This window comes from Eleutherodactylus coqui, chromosome 5 (assembly GCF_035609145.1).
Source record: "Eleutherodactylus coqui strain aEleCoq1 chromosome 5, aEleCoq1.hap1, whole genome shotgun sequence".
In the NCBI taxonomy this organism is placed as follows: Eukaryota; Metazoa; Chordata; class Amphibia; order Anura; family Eleutherodactylidae; genus Eleutherodactylus; species Eleutherodactylus coqui.
In genome coordinates, this window is record NC_089841.1 from 137,638,038 (window position 1) to 137,654,398 (window position 16,361).

Here is a 16,361-nt window from a genome sequence, read left to right on the forward strand (position 1 = left end):
CACCATGAAGGAAGCTGCAGCTGTCCAAAACAAACATTGAGGTCCATCTCAAGTTTGGCCGAGATCACTTGGATGTGCCACAATACTGGGAAAATGTTCTCTAGACAGATTAGATAAAAGTGTACCTTTTTTTGCATAAATACTCTATGCTATGTTTGGAGGAAAAAGAACATAGTGCACCAAAACCAAAGCCTCATCTCAATTCTGAAGCATGGTGGAGGGAGCATCACATTTTTGGGTGGCTTTGCTGTCTCAGGGCCTGGATATCTTGCAGTCAGGGAACAAGGTATATAAAATATTTTACTGCAGAATGTAAGGGCAGTAGTCCCTGACCTCAGGCTGAAGAGACCTCGGGTGATGCAACCAGAAAATGGCCCAAAGCACACAAATAACTGAAGTAAAGAATGATAATATTTGTGTTTTAGAATGGCCAAATCAGAGTTCTGACCCGCACCCTACCGAAATGCTGTGGCATGATCTGAAAAGGCCTGTGCACGCAAGGCATCCCAGAAATATGGATAAACTGAAACATGGAGGAATGGTCCAAAATTTCTTCTCAACATTGTGAAAATCTTATTTACAGCTACAGGAAAGATTTAGGCCCAATAAGCACGGATGAATTTTTGCTGTTTGATCCGGAGCAAATACTGCCCACAGACATGCTATGTGAAATTACTTTTCCCTGCCCACAAGCAGAAATCAACTGTGATTTTCGGCTTGCGGAGGGAAATTCACGGCATGTTCTATTTTGATGCGAGCCTCATGTGGACAGCTTCAATTGATGTCAATGGAAGACATCCGTCCTGTGCCCCGTCTGCAGTGAGCAATGCACACGGGCCGCAGGATCCATGTCATCGCCTAGCGACAGCGCATCACATACTGTACTGTGCATGTGCACCGGCTGGCACATCAGCAGTACATAAGCCGAATACACATGAAGCCAGAGGACAGGTACATGGGGGTCACTACTGGGGCACAGGGTTGGATTATGGCTGCGAAATCTCCCAGTCGGAATCCGACCCGTTCGTGTGCATTTGGCCATAGTCAAGGTGATTGTTTCTAAAGAGGGATCTAGAGGTCCTTCAATTTAAGGGTGCATTTACTTTTCCCCTACTTTATGGATGTTTTCTTACTGAGCTTAATAAATTATGTAAACTGTACAATTTTATGTATGTTATTAGTTAGATTATGGTTGTCTATAATTGTGATTTAGATAACAATCAGACTATTATTAGTAATTTATTCAGAAAATTAGGTAATTCCAAACTTACTTTACTTCTATTGTATGTGTGGGAACAGAATTTTTTTTCTATAAGTATTGAGATAATATTTATATCTGTTGGTCAACCCCCGCAGGTCTAATTCTAAGATGGAAATATTTTATTTAATGTAACTGTTCTTCAGTACCATGGACATGATTTTATCTTACTCACTTTGGTGCTCAATCATCAGTTGAGTTGCAGTGTGCTTTGTAGATGCTTCATGTATTAGCTGATAATGTTATCAATAAACTGTTGCTGAATGTGCTGTAGGAAATGCTCTTCTCTGTCCAGACGGTGTTTGTTTGACTCTGCTTTTGTTTGATCTGCCTTACACTGTTCATACCAAGCAGAGCAGGCAATTCCATTTATTGTATTTGTTTTTCAAGCTCATTTTTTTACATATCCATTTAAGCTAGAAATGAAATTGTCTGTGCTGACAGATTCCAATTCTATATCAATGACCCAAAGTCCTTACTGAGACAGAGAGAGGAGAACTATGAGCAAATAAACAAACAATCTTTAAGCAAATGATTCTAGCCAGGGGAAACATAAGATGTAAGTAGCTGTATTACATCAATTATGGATGTGTAATTTGTTTTTCTGAGTTATGCCAGGCAACAGAGTAGCATGGTGGCTAATCTAATAGTTGCCTGGATACAATTTTGCTTAGTCGAATGAGCAAAAAACAACCCGGAATACACTTTGAATGCTGCTTGACATTTCTAAAGTACAAGGAAATATTTCTAATCATAATCTCACTGTGAAATAGGGAGAACGAGGAAAGGGCTTTAGATGAATAAGTCTAATCAAGGCTGAAGATTCCTTGGAAGATAGCAGGAAAATATCTTTGAGTGGAACAAGTTCCGAGTATTCTTCTGATTGATTGCAAAAGGGTTGTATGAGTTCAGTGTCTGACCCAACTTGTCTTTCCTCATGAACTACGCAAGTACTAAAGTCGTTTCTCTTAAAGCACGGTTTATTACAGCCAGTAATACAGTATGGCTCTGGCTGTTGGTCTACAGATTATTTTTTTCTGAAGCCAGCCTTTTTTGGTAAGTGATCTGCAGAGTAATCAACAACTGATAATTTAGGTCACATGAATCAATTCTTCGAACTACAATTTTTGGGACAAATTATCATCTTTGAAGTCTATTCTAATAATCTGTATATAAAATTAATCAAAATGGACACGAGTACGGTGTACAACTTTTGTCCTCAGTTATTTCCAGCTCAGGTGAGAAACAACTTGACATCCACAAGTGTTATATGTGAACTAGCCCTAAGCTGAATACATCTAAGAACTTCTATGATAGAAGCATTGTCTATTGCATTGTCCATCCAATTGCAATAGACAATGTGTCCTTTATATTTCCCATTATATAGTATAGCAGATTTCCATGCAATTGGCCATCTTAACATTATAGGTGCAAGTATTAAAACAAAAATCCATCCAGGCAGATTGTCTTAGTTCTGTTTGGATCACTGGTTCATGTATCCTTATTTATATTCCCAATGCTAACACAAGGGTCTGGCACCCTGGACAAAGCTAGAACTTTATTCTTATTGAGTCATTTCTGTGTAGCTTCTAAGGTTGATTGCTCTCAATGAGAGAAACCAAGTAATCTTGTAGATATGATACCTTTTAATGGCTAACAAAAATACATGATGTTATGGCGAGCTTTCGGGTTCTTCTATCGACCCATTCATCAGGCTAAAATGAAACTGGTTTGGATGGGGCACATATATAATTTACAAATGCAGAGAGGACCCTAAGGTTGGTACCTTTCTCCTACTTGTTATTTCACTTTTACTGCCCCAGTTGTAAAGTGCTGCAAAATTTGTTAGCTAAAAGATAAAGGTTTTGTAAAACTATCATAATTTATTGTCAGATTAAAATGTTAGGTAGCAGGCAAGCAATAAAATGAGTTGGTCGAACCACAGTTAGGCTAACTCCACACAGGCGAGCGCGATATGGGGCCGTGAATCCTGCCTTCATGTTGTGCTCCCCAATGTAAATTCCCTGAGGATGCGAGGTGTTTTCATGTCGCATCACTTTGGGGAAGAAGGGAATAATTCGCGACTAACAGCCATGGCAGAGGATCACGGAGTGTCTCCCATTGTTTTCAATTGGAGATCTCGCGTTGCATGCACATCGCACATGGTGCGATGCTGCCACCGGCCCCATTGAAAACCATGATAGCACAATAGTGCTATGATGTGAGAGTACAAAACCAAATAGAACATGCTGTGATTTGTTCCCTGCATAGCATCGCATTGTGGTGACATGCAGGAAAATATTGTTCATGTGTATGACCCAATTTAAAAGATTGGGGTTCATATTTGCACAAGATTTGTGCATCTCGCAATGCATATATCTCACACAATTTTGGCGCTCGTGTGATGGCAGTCTTAAACTGCCCTTTTAAATGCTTGGATTTGCAACCTTTACATTTTGGGGCAATGAAAGTAATCTAGAAAAACAGTGTTCAGAACCATGGACAGAGTCTAAAGCATACATTCATAGCTGCCCATCTCTTTAAATAATTTTGAGATTTCATGTTAATGGTCTCCTATACTCCCATCTACTGCTACTGCTGTGCATACAAGTCAACAGGATTAGCGTCGAGTGATCCAAAGCAGTAGAGACCTATTTTGGGTCAAACTTTGCTAAGAATAGGGTTTATCAAGACCCAAAGCTCAAGCAGTTAATTTCTGCTGAACAGAAAGTTCATAAAAAACTCCTAATAAAACTAGTATGTAACATTGTCTAAGAGCCCTGAAGCCTCAGTAGTAGCAGTCTTTAATGTGGATGTGGCTCAGTGGTTAGCACTGATGCCTTGAAGTACTGGGGTCCTGGGTTAAAATATGACCAAAGACATCATCCATATGGACTTTGTAAAACTTCATGAAGATGTCCTTAACATCTTAACCTAGGACTCCAGCGCTGCAAGTAAACACTGCTAACCACCAGGCTTTTTCAAGTTTCCTTCTCCGGAAAGAAGGAACATTGCAAGAACATAACACACAAACTCCACACAGATGTTTTTCTTGGTAAGATTTAAACCTAAGACCCAGGCACTGCAAGGTAACAATGCTAAGCACTGAGCCACCAAGCTGTTTCTTCCTCTAGAGGAGGAGTTCATCTCCTTCACCTTCTCCTCTTGAGGATGAGAAGGAAGGAAGGAAAATATGAGCAGTAGAAATAGAAGTATTTATTTACATTTAAATAAATTTTAAGTATTTGAATCAGTGTTATTTAGCCTGATAAAGGGTCCATAGAAGATCTGAAAGCTTGCTGTAACATTGTGTATTTTTGTTAGCCATTAAAAGGTATCATATCTACAAGATTACTTGGTTTCTCTTACTGAGAACAATCACACTTTGCTCTACTGGCTAACACGGTACCAAACCCCTTTTTTCTTTTGGAGGTCAGCACTGTTGACTTGCAGGACTGGGTTCCTAGGTTCAAATCTGACCAATAACAACATCTGCAAGGAGTTTGTATATTATCTGTTTTTTAATTCTTGTTCTCTTTCTTATTTCCCTTTAGTAAAGGAAAAATATGCATGGTGAATCAGTGGATAGCAGTGCTGAAGTCCTACATTCAACTCTGACGGAGAACAACATCTGTATGGAGTTTATATCTTCTATTTGTGTTTCATGTTTTCTTCTACACGTGTGGAGAAGGGCAAATAAGTGGGATGGCTCAGAGGTTAGCTTGCAGTGCTGGAGTCCTAGGCTCAGATCCGACTGAGGATAACGTCTGTATAGAGGTCATATGTTCTGTTTGTCTTTGTTCTCATCCTCTGGGGAAGAAAAAGGTAGTGTTGTGGCTCAGTGTTTAGCACTGTTGCCTAGCAGTCCTTGGTTCAGATCTGAAGGAGGACAACAACTGCAAGGAGTTTTACAGAGTCCATGTAGATGTTGCCCTTGGTCAGGTTTGAACATAAGACACCAGCATTGCAAGACAGCAGTGTTTACCACTGAGCCACACCCACTGAAGCACCACCACAGTTTCAGGGCTGGTAGACCCTGTTCAATACTAGTCTTAGGGGTTTTTATGAACTTCTGGTTTGGACTTTTTGGAAAAATTTGCCAAATCGGCCAAAACCAAACTTTTCAAAAGTTAGCTTGTCTCTAAATGGGATCTTAGATCAGAGCTGTCAACCACTCTGGAGTAATTTTGCTTACATTTACATCCTTACAATGTACCGTATATACTCGAGTATTAGCTGACCCGAATATAAGCCAAGACAATAAGTTTCACCACAAAAAACTGGGAAAACTTATTGACTCAAGTATAAGCCGAGCTATACTCGAGTATATACTAGGTAAAAAAAAAACTCCATACTCACCTCCCAGCTGGCGTCTGTGTCTGTGCGATAAGCTGCTTGAATTCTCCCTGCTGTCATCCCTGCTTTGCTCTGTCAGTGCTGTGTAAGTAAGCGCTGTGATTGGATTGAGCGCCAGCCAATCACAGCTGGCACTCGATCCAATCACAGTGCTTACTTACACAACACTGACGGCAGGGGATTTAAAAGCCGAGCAGGGAGATGACGGCGGGGAGAATTCAAAAGCAGCTTAATTGACTGTGAATGATCGAGCACTGGCTGTGATTGGCTGACTTTTGATCCAATCACAGCTCTTACTTACACAGCACTAACGGCGGGGGATGACAGAGCCGAGCAAAGAGGACAGCGGGAGATGACCGCGGAGAGAATTCAAGCAGCCTGAAACACCATCGCCGGAGACACAGATGCCGGCTGGGAGGTGAGTATGGAGGGTTTTTTTAGAGCCTTGCCTGACTCGAGTATAAGCCGAGGGGGGCTTTTTCAGCACAAAAAAATGTGCTGAAAAACTAGGCTTATACTCGAGTATATATGGTATATTATTGATAGGATAGTAGTAGCCAGTATCAAATAAAATAAATATGTCTTCCCTTTACATGCACAGCTGTCTTTCTTTTATTATATGATGTAATAATCCATTTGGCACTTTAATCATACTGCTGAAAAAAATATATATATATATAAAATCACTACTTCACAATAGTGTATATGCCTAGTAATATGAAAATATGATCTGCTATTAGTATTATTATTTCTATTACTGAATAGTCCCAAGTAAATTATAATTTCATCCTCAATTTGTTGCTAGCAAATTAGTTTTTCTACAATGCAGAGGCTGAAATTGTGACTATTACTTTTTTTTATTACATATAAAGTATTAGATTATTTTTCCCTGATCTAGAAGTCTTACCAATCCAGTCCATGTGAACAGTCTTGTGAAGCATTATTTATTGTCTGAGTAGCTTTACAGTGCACAGATGCTGACCTTTCCTGAGCACTTTCACTTAACAACACAGCTGGAAAGGTGGGAAGTTTCCATCAGAAACTTACAATCTGTTTAGGTACTTAAGCTTTATGCTTCCACCTACCTTTATTATACAATGATCCATCAAAGTAATAGCTTCCAGTATAGAAGCCAGTAGCCAGTTCTATTAGATGTCGGGCCCAGGTGTTTCCTGCACCGGGAAAACTTGCCAAAGCATTAAGTTGTTTAGTACGATTTGGTAAAAATCTCCTGTCCATACACCGGTTATCTAAAAGACACAATTAAATGACAATATGTTCCAGCTGATTAGATCTTTTTAACTGACATTGTAGTCATAGGAAAAGCAGCAGTTATATTATCAATTATCATAGAAGATAAACTTCCCTTTGCCAATAAGATATTTAATGTGACATTTACATTCTGTTACACCAGCATACACAAATGGGTATGATCACCGAAGAAATAGGCCAAGTAATATTTAATGTGATTTTATACATATTAAATGCATACTATGTAAATGCAGCCTAAAGGAGGCATATGTAATGTACATGCCTCTAGCTGTTCTTGATCTTCAACTCCCAGCATGACATTCCAAAAATAGCTGGGGATTGCCGACCCCTGTTGTTAAAATAAAACCTTGTACCATTCATATTCTTATTTTCAGTTACATACTGTATGATCATCAGCAGTAACACTCAGCTTGAACTGTTCACATTCTTGCATCTGTCTTAAAGGGGTTTGCTGACATTGGTGACAGTGAGGGTACGAGATGTGTGTAAAATAACACACATACATACTCAGAGGTGTAAGTTGAAGCTTCTGGGCCACAGTGCAAAATTTGTAATAAAGCCCCCAACTATAATGCTTTATTCATAGCACTGAGCTCCCTATATGGGGAAGAGAGGCCTTATGGGCCCCCTAATGCTCCTGGGCCCAGGTGCAACCGCATCCCCTGCATCCTCTATAGTTATGCCCCTGCACATGCTCATCTGCCACTGCTGACTGCCGCTCCAGTCTCTGTTTACACCGGTTACAGCAGTGACGCGGGTTATTTACCCATATCACCACTGCAGCCAATGGGGGGCTGTCAGGGATGTCATCAGAGATGTCCCGTAACCTGCCTCAGGTCTGCTACTCTAGAAGCCCACATTACAGCTTTACAGACATCACCAGGCCTTCTGGCCGGGTGACATCACTGGTGAGATGCCGCAGTGCTGGACTCCCAAAACAGCAGTCCAGCACTGTGGTGAGTATATTGCTTTTGTATAATTTTGGGCATGGTAAGACAAAATATATAAAAGAAATAACTTGGAAAACCCCATTTAAATGTCATTTTCTGAAACAATCATTATCATTGTTATTCTTCTTTCTTTAGAAACATTTGTCTTTCTTTTTTTCACCTCCCATTGTCCTCCTGTTCTCAGCAAGACATGGGAGTTTGATATAATTGAAAGTAACCCTCACCTTTTGTATTATTGTTGCCCAGGAGCCTTCTAGAAAACACGTCTCTATCACAATGCTAATAGAACATTTTTGGCAAGACTTAAGGCCCATTTAGACGGGACGAATGTTGGGCAAACGATGTCCAACACCTGTCCCGCATACACTCGCTCCCGTGCTATTGCATGGGAGCTAGTATCACTGGCTCGCTTACAGAACGGCCAACAGGGGGTGGAAAGGCTGCAGGAGATTTCTCTCCTTGCGCTCCCCTGCCCCTCTCCGTTGACTTAACATAGCGGCCGTTCAGTACTGAACGGCCGCTATTTATATGAACGATCAACGTTCAGCTCATCTTTAATCGTTTTTGTCTAAATGTCTAAATGGGACTTTATACACTAAGGTATACCTAGTGCAGGGCCTGAAAATCACGTGACACATGGATTCAAAGAACACCAAAGAGAGAATCCCTATGGTAAACACCACTGCCTCAGAACCAGCACTAGGCGTAATAAAGTGCAACAGTTCTTCCAGAAGTACTTAGTTGTCCTCAGGGATATGTCAGGTTTTCTCTGCAGAGAAAGGGAAGAGTTTTCATCTTTTAACTGAAATTATCATATAATTCATGAAGTTATTTGGGTTTGAAGCTAGAAAGGCTGAGGTTGATGGGAAAAAATCTGAATTACTGGTATACACGGTGTAGACTGTCCTCTAATGTGATTTATTGTGTGAATAATTATGCATAAAACTTACATACTTGGCTCTTATATGTGAAATCAAACAATGCTTTAGCTACAGGATCCATGCTGCTGTAGAAGTTATTATGAAAGCAATAAAATAACTTTCTTTTGTATCAAAACTGTGCAATAGAGTTGATACTCCTGTTGATGTCTTGAACATGGATACTTAATGGACTTATTTTAATGGATAAATGGTCAAAACAATGGAAACTGCAGTTCAATGTTCCAAATGTAAAAAAATGCACTTGGGGAAGAGGAAATCCTCAGACTGAGTATAATATTGGGTCTTCTGTGTATTCCAGACATCAGAAGATAAGGATTTAGGGGTTCTAATTTCTGACAACCTCAAAATGAGTCCACAGTGCAGTAAAACAGCAAAGAGCACAATTAGGATGCTCGGCTGTATAACTAGAGGTAATACCAGTAGAAAGAGGGAGATTGTGATCCTGCTGTATAGAACTCTGCTGAGACCACTTCTGGAATACTGTGTTCAGAACAAAACATGTCAAGAAAGACTTAAAGAACTTGTGTATAGCCTGTAGGAAAGAATGGAGAGGCGGACATGACTGAACCTTTTCAATTATTAAATTAATATTAAAGGTATAAATAAGGTTCAGGAGGAAAGTGTTTTTAGAAAGAGGCTAAGTAGAGATGAGCGAGTATACTCGGTAAAGGCAACTGCTCCAGCGAGCATTGCCTTTACCGAGTACCTGCCCGCTCTAGACGAAAGGTTTGGGTCCCGGCGCGGGGGGAGCGGTAACTAGCGGCTGTCAGCAGGAGGGAGCGGGGGGGGGGGGGGGAGAGGGAGAGAGAGATCTCCCCTCCGTTCCGCCCCGCTCTCCCCCGCAGCTCCCTGCCCGCCGCCGGCACCCGAACCTTTCGTCTCAAGCTGGCAGGTACTCGCTAAAGGCAATGCTCACTCGAGCAATTGCCTTTAGCGAGTATACTTGCTCATCTCTAATGCTAAGCACTAGAACAAGGGGGCACAATCTGAGATTAGTTGGACGAAAACTCAGAAGCAATTTCAGAAAATATTATTTTACTGAAAAAGTAGTAGATGCTGGGAACAAACTTCCAGCAGATGTGGTTGGAAAATCGACATTGAATTCAAGCTGCCTGAGATAAGTGTATATCTATTTTAGTGTATATCTTATTTAACGGCAGAGTAGAAGGACCGGGAGGTCTTTTTCTGCCATCATTTTTTTAATGTTTCTATGTGATAATGCCCTACAATTATTGCATGCAGTACACAAAAGCACTGCCTGAAATAATTGACAGCATTATAATTGAAAATGTTAGAGACATATGACATAGCCTATGTGCAACTGAAGAACGAGACATAAGCACTCCAGGCACCATAATGACCCATTATATTAAGAAAGATTTAGTGGAATGCATCTGCAGTCCTACCTTGTACTTGTGTTTGATACGCTATGAAGTAATCTGGTGTGCCACAGCTCTCAAATTCCTCTCCAGTACATTTCTGAGCACACAGCTGCTCATCCTCCCGCTCGTGAAGTGTGAAATAAGTTGTGGGGAAAGCACAGTGACAGACTGTTCCTGCAAGTACTGCCAATGGATATTCCTGTGGGAAGTCAATGAGAACAGTAACTTAGTGTAATGGAAGAGGAACGCAAAATGTCATATATTTCCACTGATGTGACTCAATCTTTCACATTTTCTCTTCAAACGGAAACATTTAATTATACAGAAAGATGTGGATCCTACAAGAATTCAATTTTTTTTCTCTTTGCTGTATATAGTATTTAGAAAACGGGTTATTAACATAAAAGGGTTCATAACAGCAGGTAGCAGTTATAGTATGGAGTGGAAAACTTGACAAGTCTGCAAAAAAGTAGAAAGGCTCTTATATGCCGCTTTATTTTGTTAATGGATAGAAACCCAAGAGCCAATCAATATGTACACAATGTCATCAATTCATTGTACATTTCTTTTAAATGCATAAGTAATGTTGACAGACATATGGTTTAGAATAGACAGTGTTTTTGCTTTTCAGCAGTAGGGCCTGAAACTTTGCTGACCACTGTGTACAGATATACTGAATATTTGTGCTTCTTATGTCATAAGCCTGGTGTATTAACAGATTTTGAGTCCCAACGGGGTAAATAACTAGTATGGGTGGCTACATTCTGCACTATAAGATATGATAGTTACACAGGAAATAAATAAATGTATATATGAAACCTGTCATATGCACTGCTTGCAATTAGTAGATGCAGCAATTATATAACTGCTGAGACACATGAGAAACTCTGTTCTTGTAAATTATAGTTCAATACATGTAATATTTATGGTATGATTCAATTATAGACAATTGCAGCAAAAAGGGACAACTACAGTACCTCATCAGTGCTCTACCTTACCATATAGATGGGCCCCATTGTTAAATGATGGCTGCACTTTTCTCGCTCTCTTTCGTAAATCTCCATGTCACAACAGAGCTTGATTCAGAGAGAGGGGAATGAACAGGATATGGCTTCTTTCCCATGAGTATATATCAGCCAGCTGTTTTCACGGCTGGCTGATATATGCTGTGATATGATGCATTGGATTGCTGTATGCCTGAGAATTAAAAGTGCCCAGCCAACCCAATATAGCACCAGGCATTTTTACGTCAGGCCCAAAAGATAGTCCTGGAACTATCTTTTGCGCAGGAATACGTCGGGAGGAGGCAGGACGGGCCAGTGCTTAGCTCCGCCCCCATCCCACCCCCTCCCATTCCAGAGAGCCAGCGGGGAGGAGAGGAATGGTGAGCCTGCGATGGGGAGGGATGGAAAAGGGGTGACAGCATGGTAGTCTCGGCGCATATGCACCGGGGTCCATGCCATCTGAACCATCGCACAAATGTTTGATTTGTGCGAACATTCACAAATTTTCTCTCTCCCAACATAGCGTATATGAAAATGCAATGAAAACGGCCAGGTGATATACGCTCGTGGGAAAGAAGCCTAAGCCTGTGACTGGCCCATTGCATTCCGCTTCATGTGAAAGGTCATTTAGGTAACCTGAATAGATAAGTGAAACCTCACAGCAGGGAATTTACTATTATATCAACAGGCACCAAAACTTATTTAATTAGATCACCATTATTAACCACAAGAATACTAGGAATATATTACCAGATCACCATTGAAAAAATTGACCAAGTTGACTACCACATTATCAGTTATAAAACCACTAGAGCACCAGGGATATTTCAAACCACCAGCTTCTCAAGGTTGCTACAATTACCCCAGTAGGGCAGAGGGTTAAAGGAGTTGTACCAAAATTTACTTTTATAACCTATTCATAGGTGATAAAAGTCTGATCTGTGGGGGCCTCACCGTCGAGACTCCAATGATCGCAAGAATAAAATATTAAAATATGTAAAAGAACTCCGCGCTCATAGGAATACTGACAAATCCAAGTGGCCAATTGGCAAGACAGATATTTGTAGACACTTACTTCAAAGGCTAAAATAAATATTTTATTATATGTTCCAAAACTCCTTGGGCGTTTATTGGATTTTTCTGCGGCTCTCTTGATGTGGATGCCTTTGAGGGCATAAGAAGACTGGTCATTTGTTGAGTCAGGACTGCAGGTGTGGAGGTCTGATCCCATTAGTAGGGGTTTCAGACGTCCATGCCAGGTAAGTCCTCGTTTTTTTTTTATATTTTGATTTTTTACTCTGTGGCGCTATACAATCGTTACTGTGATCCCAAGAAAGGCAATCCAGTGCCCCCTCTTGTCAGCAGTGCAGGCTTGCTGCACCCACCTGCAGTGACTTGGAGATTAAAAAGAGTGTCAGTTACATATGCACCGCAACGCTCTATTCAATTAAATAGAACTGACAAAAACAGCCTGGTATAAGTATTCGGCTATCTCCATCAGTCCCATTGAAAATTAACGGAGCACCACTGCACATGCTTGACTGATGCTCCATTAACTCTCCTCCTCTCTGTGGGGGTACAGTGAGAAGGAGAGGAGGACATGGAACCCTTGTTCTCAGGATCAGTGAAGGTCTCAGCGGTGAGACCCCCATTGAACAGATTTTTATCATCTCTCCTGTGGATAGGTGATAATAGTCAATTTTGGTACAACCCCTTTAATAACATTCTTCCCAAGTTAAAAGTATTAGTATTGAATATATTAAATAATGCGGTGTTAGATGACCGCTAATGTAAGTGTAGATATGACATCGTCTAGTAAGCATAGAACCAGGACGCTTTAACAGTCATAAAATGGTCAAATTATGCTGCTGGTCATACTCTGCAACAGTTAGCCATTTCTGCCTGCGAAAACTCAAATATTGGGTCACCTAAAATCCCAATAAACTGACGGCATCAAAATGTTTGCCTGTTTTCCTCCAGCTTAGTGCTTAAGAAAATAGTGAATGTTTCTGCAGACCAGATTTAAGATGCAATTCATTGTGAAGACAAAAAGAAATGAGAAACACTGTAATATATTTTAATGGAAACTCACAAAATTTATAATTCAGGTCTTCAGAGCTTACTGGGTCATCAGCTGGATCAGTTATCTAAACTGTTCATATTAACAGAAAGGTGGCTCGTTACAAAACAAGTCTATTTCTGCACATTAACCACTTAAGAAGCAAGAAAACTTCAATAAAATCATCCTCTTTGATGCTGAACTTTTAACTTTTATCATCTACAGAATGATTACGAGACCGAATCTTCCACAACCTTATCATGATGTGAAAGTGCAGAATTATGAGAGAATTTCTAGAGCCAACAGACAATTTAACACCATGAGCTCAGACAGAGCGCAGCTAATCAAACGGGACTAAGATCACAGATTTTATTTACAAGCTGCTTTCTCTTGAGAAATTGTGGTTGTACCCAAGATGTCGGAAAAAACCCTCAGAAAACACTGCACAATATAATTCTGTATATGTACTGCTTATAACGCCTATTGCAATATGTATATCTATAGTGGAGCATGCTTTATATATTACTGTCATATTATGCAGCACATACATTCATTGCAGAGAAACATATATCTGTTCCTAAGAACAGCTTCAGATGACCGTATGTGCAAATACGCTTGCCTGAGCGCAACATATTTGCGCACTGAATGAGGTTTGATTAGGTAGGTTTATGCATGTATCAGGACATAGTACTGTACTTTTTGCATACGCAGGGCCAGTTTACACGCGTGGCGACACACCCCATGATTTAAAAGGCTGTCTAGCCTAAGGAGGTCCAGATGTGTTCTTTTTCCTGCAGAATTGCGCAGCGTATTGCACTTTTGCGGGCATATTTGCGCACCTTTCATAGACTTCTATGAGGCCCTTGTTGCCCAAATACGCAGGAAAATAGAGAAGGATCTATTTTTTTGCACGTGTACAAAATACACTCATAATACACTCATAAGAATTAAGTCATTGACATCAATGGGTTCTATTCTCCACGCATTGCGCCTATATTTTACGCATGCAAAAACAATGCACAAATATGGTCATCTGAAGAAGTCCTAAGATAGTAAAACAATACGGAGATTTTAATGGCATGGCTGTTAAAGCACAGTATTAAGGCTCATGTACACAACTGTATTACTACTCTCTATACAAGTTGCATAGAGCCGCATTATGACAGCCATTGAGGTGTAGAGCTTCTTACTGTACAACCATATGATTCCAATTTCATATAGGGGCATACAGAGTGAATCAAAAGCAGTTCATGTTCCATTGGTTGGTGTTTTATGTTGCTGTTCTCTTCCAGACACGTTGCTACTAGAGGATACAGTGCTATGCAGAGGGATTATAATTGAGCACACAGCACCTACGGCTCCATAGTATGAAGCATAGGTAGTCTATGCACACAACTCTACAATGTGCATGATGCCTCAGGATGTTATACCATTAAAATCTACATGAGCTATCTGTAATACGCAAACTTTATTTGTATCTTGGCCTTGGTTCAATTCGATCTCCCATCCCAATGCTACAAAAAAGCAGATCATTGCAGTCACGAGTTTAAAGTGAAACCGCAGTGGTATAGAGCAAATGCGTATGCCCAGATAGTCCTTAAACCAATCCAGCAATCTTTATCAAGAAATTTACAACCATCTCTTGCACAATTAACACTTATAATAAAAGTAATACCGTTTTAATTTCATTCCAGCAAAGTGCAGAAAGCAAATATGATAAAATATGTTAGACATTGAGGTTTAAATGACCTGAAATATTTAACGCTTAAACGATGAAGGGAACCCAGTGCTGGATTTGATGCATCACATAAATGTCATGTTTTACAAGGTCTGTAAAACTGCATATTCCTTTTTATCTTTTCAATTTAGAAAACTGCACCAAATTTCAGATAGATGTCTGTGATCATGATAAAACACTAAAATCTAAATAAAAGGAATAAAAGAAATATATGCTGTATGTATATGTTCACACACTTTTTATTATTCCATTCCTGCCCTGTGGTTCTGAATTCACCCGGATCCAAGATCAAAGTCATGAGAAAGGTAACTGCTACTATTAAAGCGATTGCATGAGTTTTTTTTAAAAAGTCCACTTTGTACCAGAAACAGCAATACTTTAGTCTATGTGCCATGCCTACTCCGTTATTGTTGTTCAGCACCACCCTGTGAATACAATTGAGCTACAAAAATATGTTAAAATCTAGTAGGGAGTGAAACCCATGGGAACACAATTATTTTCAGTTTTTGTGTTTTTTTTGATGCACACCTTTCAAGAGCCATAACATTTTTATTTTTCATTTAAAATAGCCGTATGAGGGCTTGTCCTTTGCAAGGCAAGTTGTATTTATATGCCAGTTAATGTACCATATAATGTACTTCAAAACTTTCAAACATTTTTTAAGCATTTTGAATCTAAAAAAAAGTGCAATTAAACCATTTAGTTTTAAAGAAGGAGATTATATATAACAATGTTATAGGGGTTTCAATCCACAAAGAGTCAGATAAATCAGTGTATGAAACCTCACTGGTGGTCCTTGGTTAGTATCTAAGGAGTTTGAGAGAGGGAGGAGACTCCCTTGTCAGCCCATCAACATCCAAAAATGCATTTGGGAGAGGCCCATGAGTCACCATAGCAGCTGTGAGCCTAAGGCCTCCCTCACACAGGGCGTTTTATACAGCGTTTAGCGCTGCCTTTTCAGCCCAGCGCTAAATGCTGTACAACACTCCCATTCATTTCAATGGGGCTGCTCACACAGGGCTGAAAACGCAGCGCCTCCCAACGCTGCGCTTTGACAGCGATGCAAGTTCTATTTTTGGGCGTTTTCAGCCCTGCGTCGCCCATTATAATGAATGGGCAGCGGTTTTAGCACTGCTGAAAACGCGGTAACACTTGGTGCCGCGTTTTGGGCAGCGTTAACCGCTCGCCGATTTTTGGGGTGAGGGCTTGCAATAAAAGCCGGGTCGCGGCCGCTGGTCTCTGACGCTGATCTGGGCCTCCTCTGCACTCACAAGTCTATTGCCATAGGCCAGGTTTGAAAACCCCGCCTCCAGCAATAGAGTGCTGTGATTGGTTATCGGCGCGCTAGATGTCCAATCACAGCCCTTCATTGACTGTCTCAGCCAATCAGCTCCGGCAAGC

The 16,361-nt window shown here is 40.4% G+C and overlaps 1 protein-coding gene across 1 annotated transcript in view; it reads right to left on the minus strand.

Moving 5' to 3' along the window:
* The window catches only part of WSCD2 (WSC domain containing 2), a 197,106-nt gene that overhangs the window by 58,640 nt on the left and 122,105 nt on the right, over positions 1-16,361 (minus strand). Inside the window, exons 5-6 of the mRNA XM_066601918.1 lie at positions 10,184-10,358; positions 6,700-6,864 (exon numbers count right to left, since the gene is read on the minus strand). Coding sequence (XP_066458015.1) covers positions 6,700-6,864; positions 10,184-10,358 — 340 coding nt within the window. The remainder of the gene's footprint in view (positions 1-6,699; positions 6,865-10,183; positions 10,359-16,361) is intronic.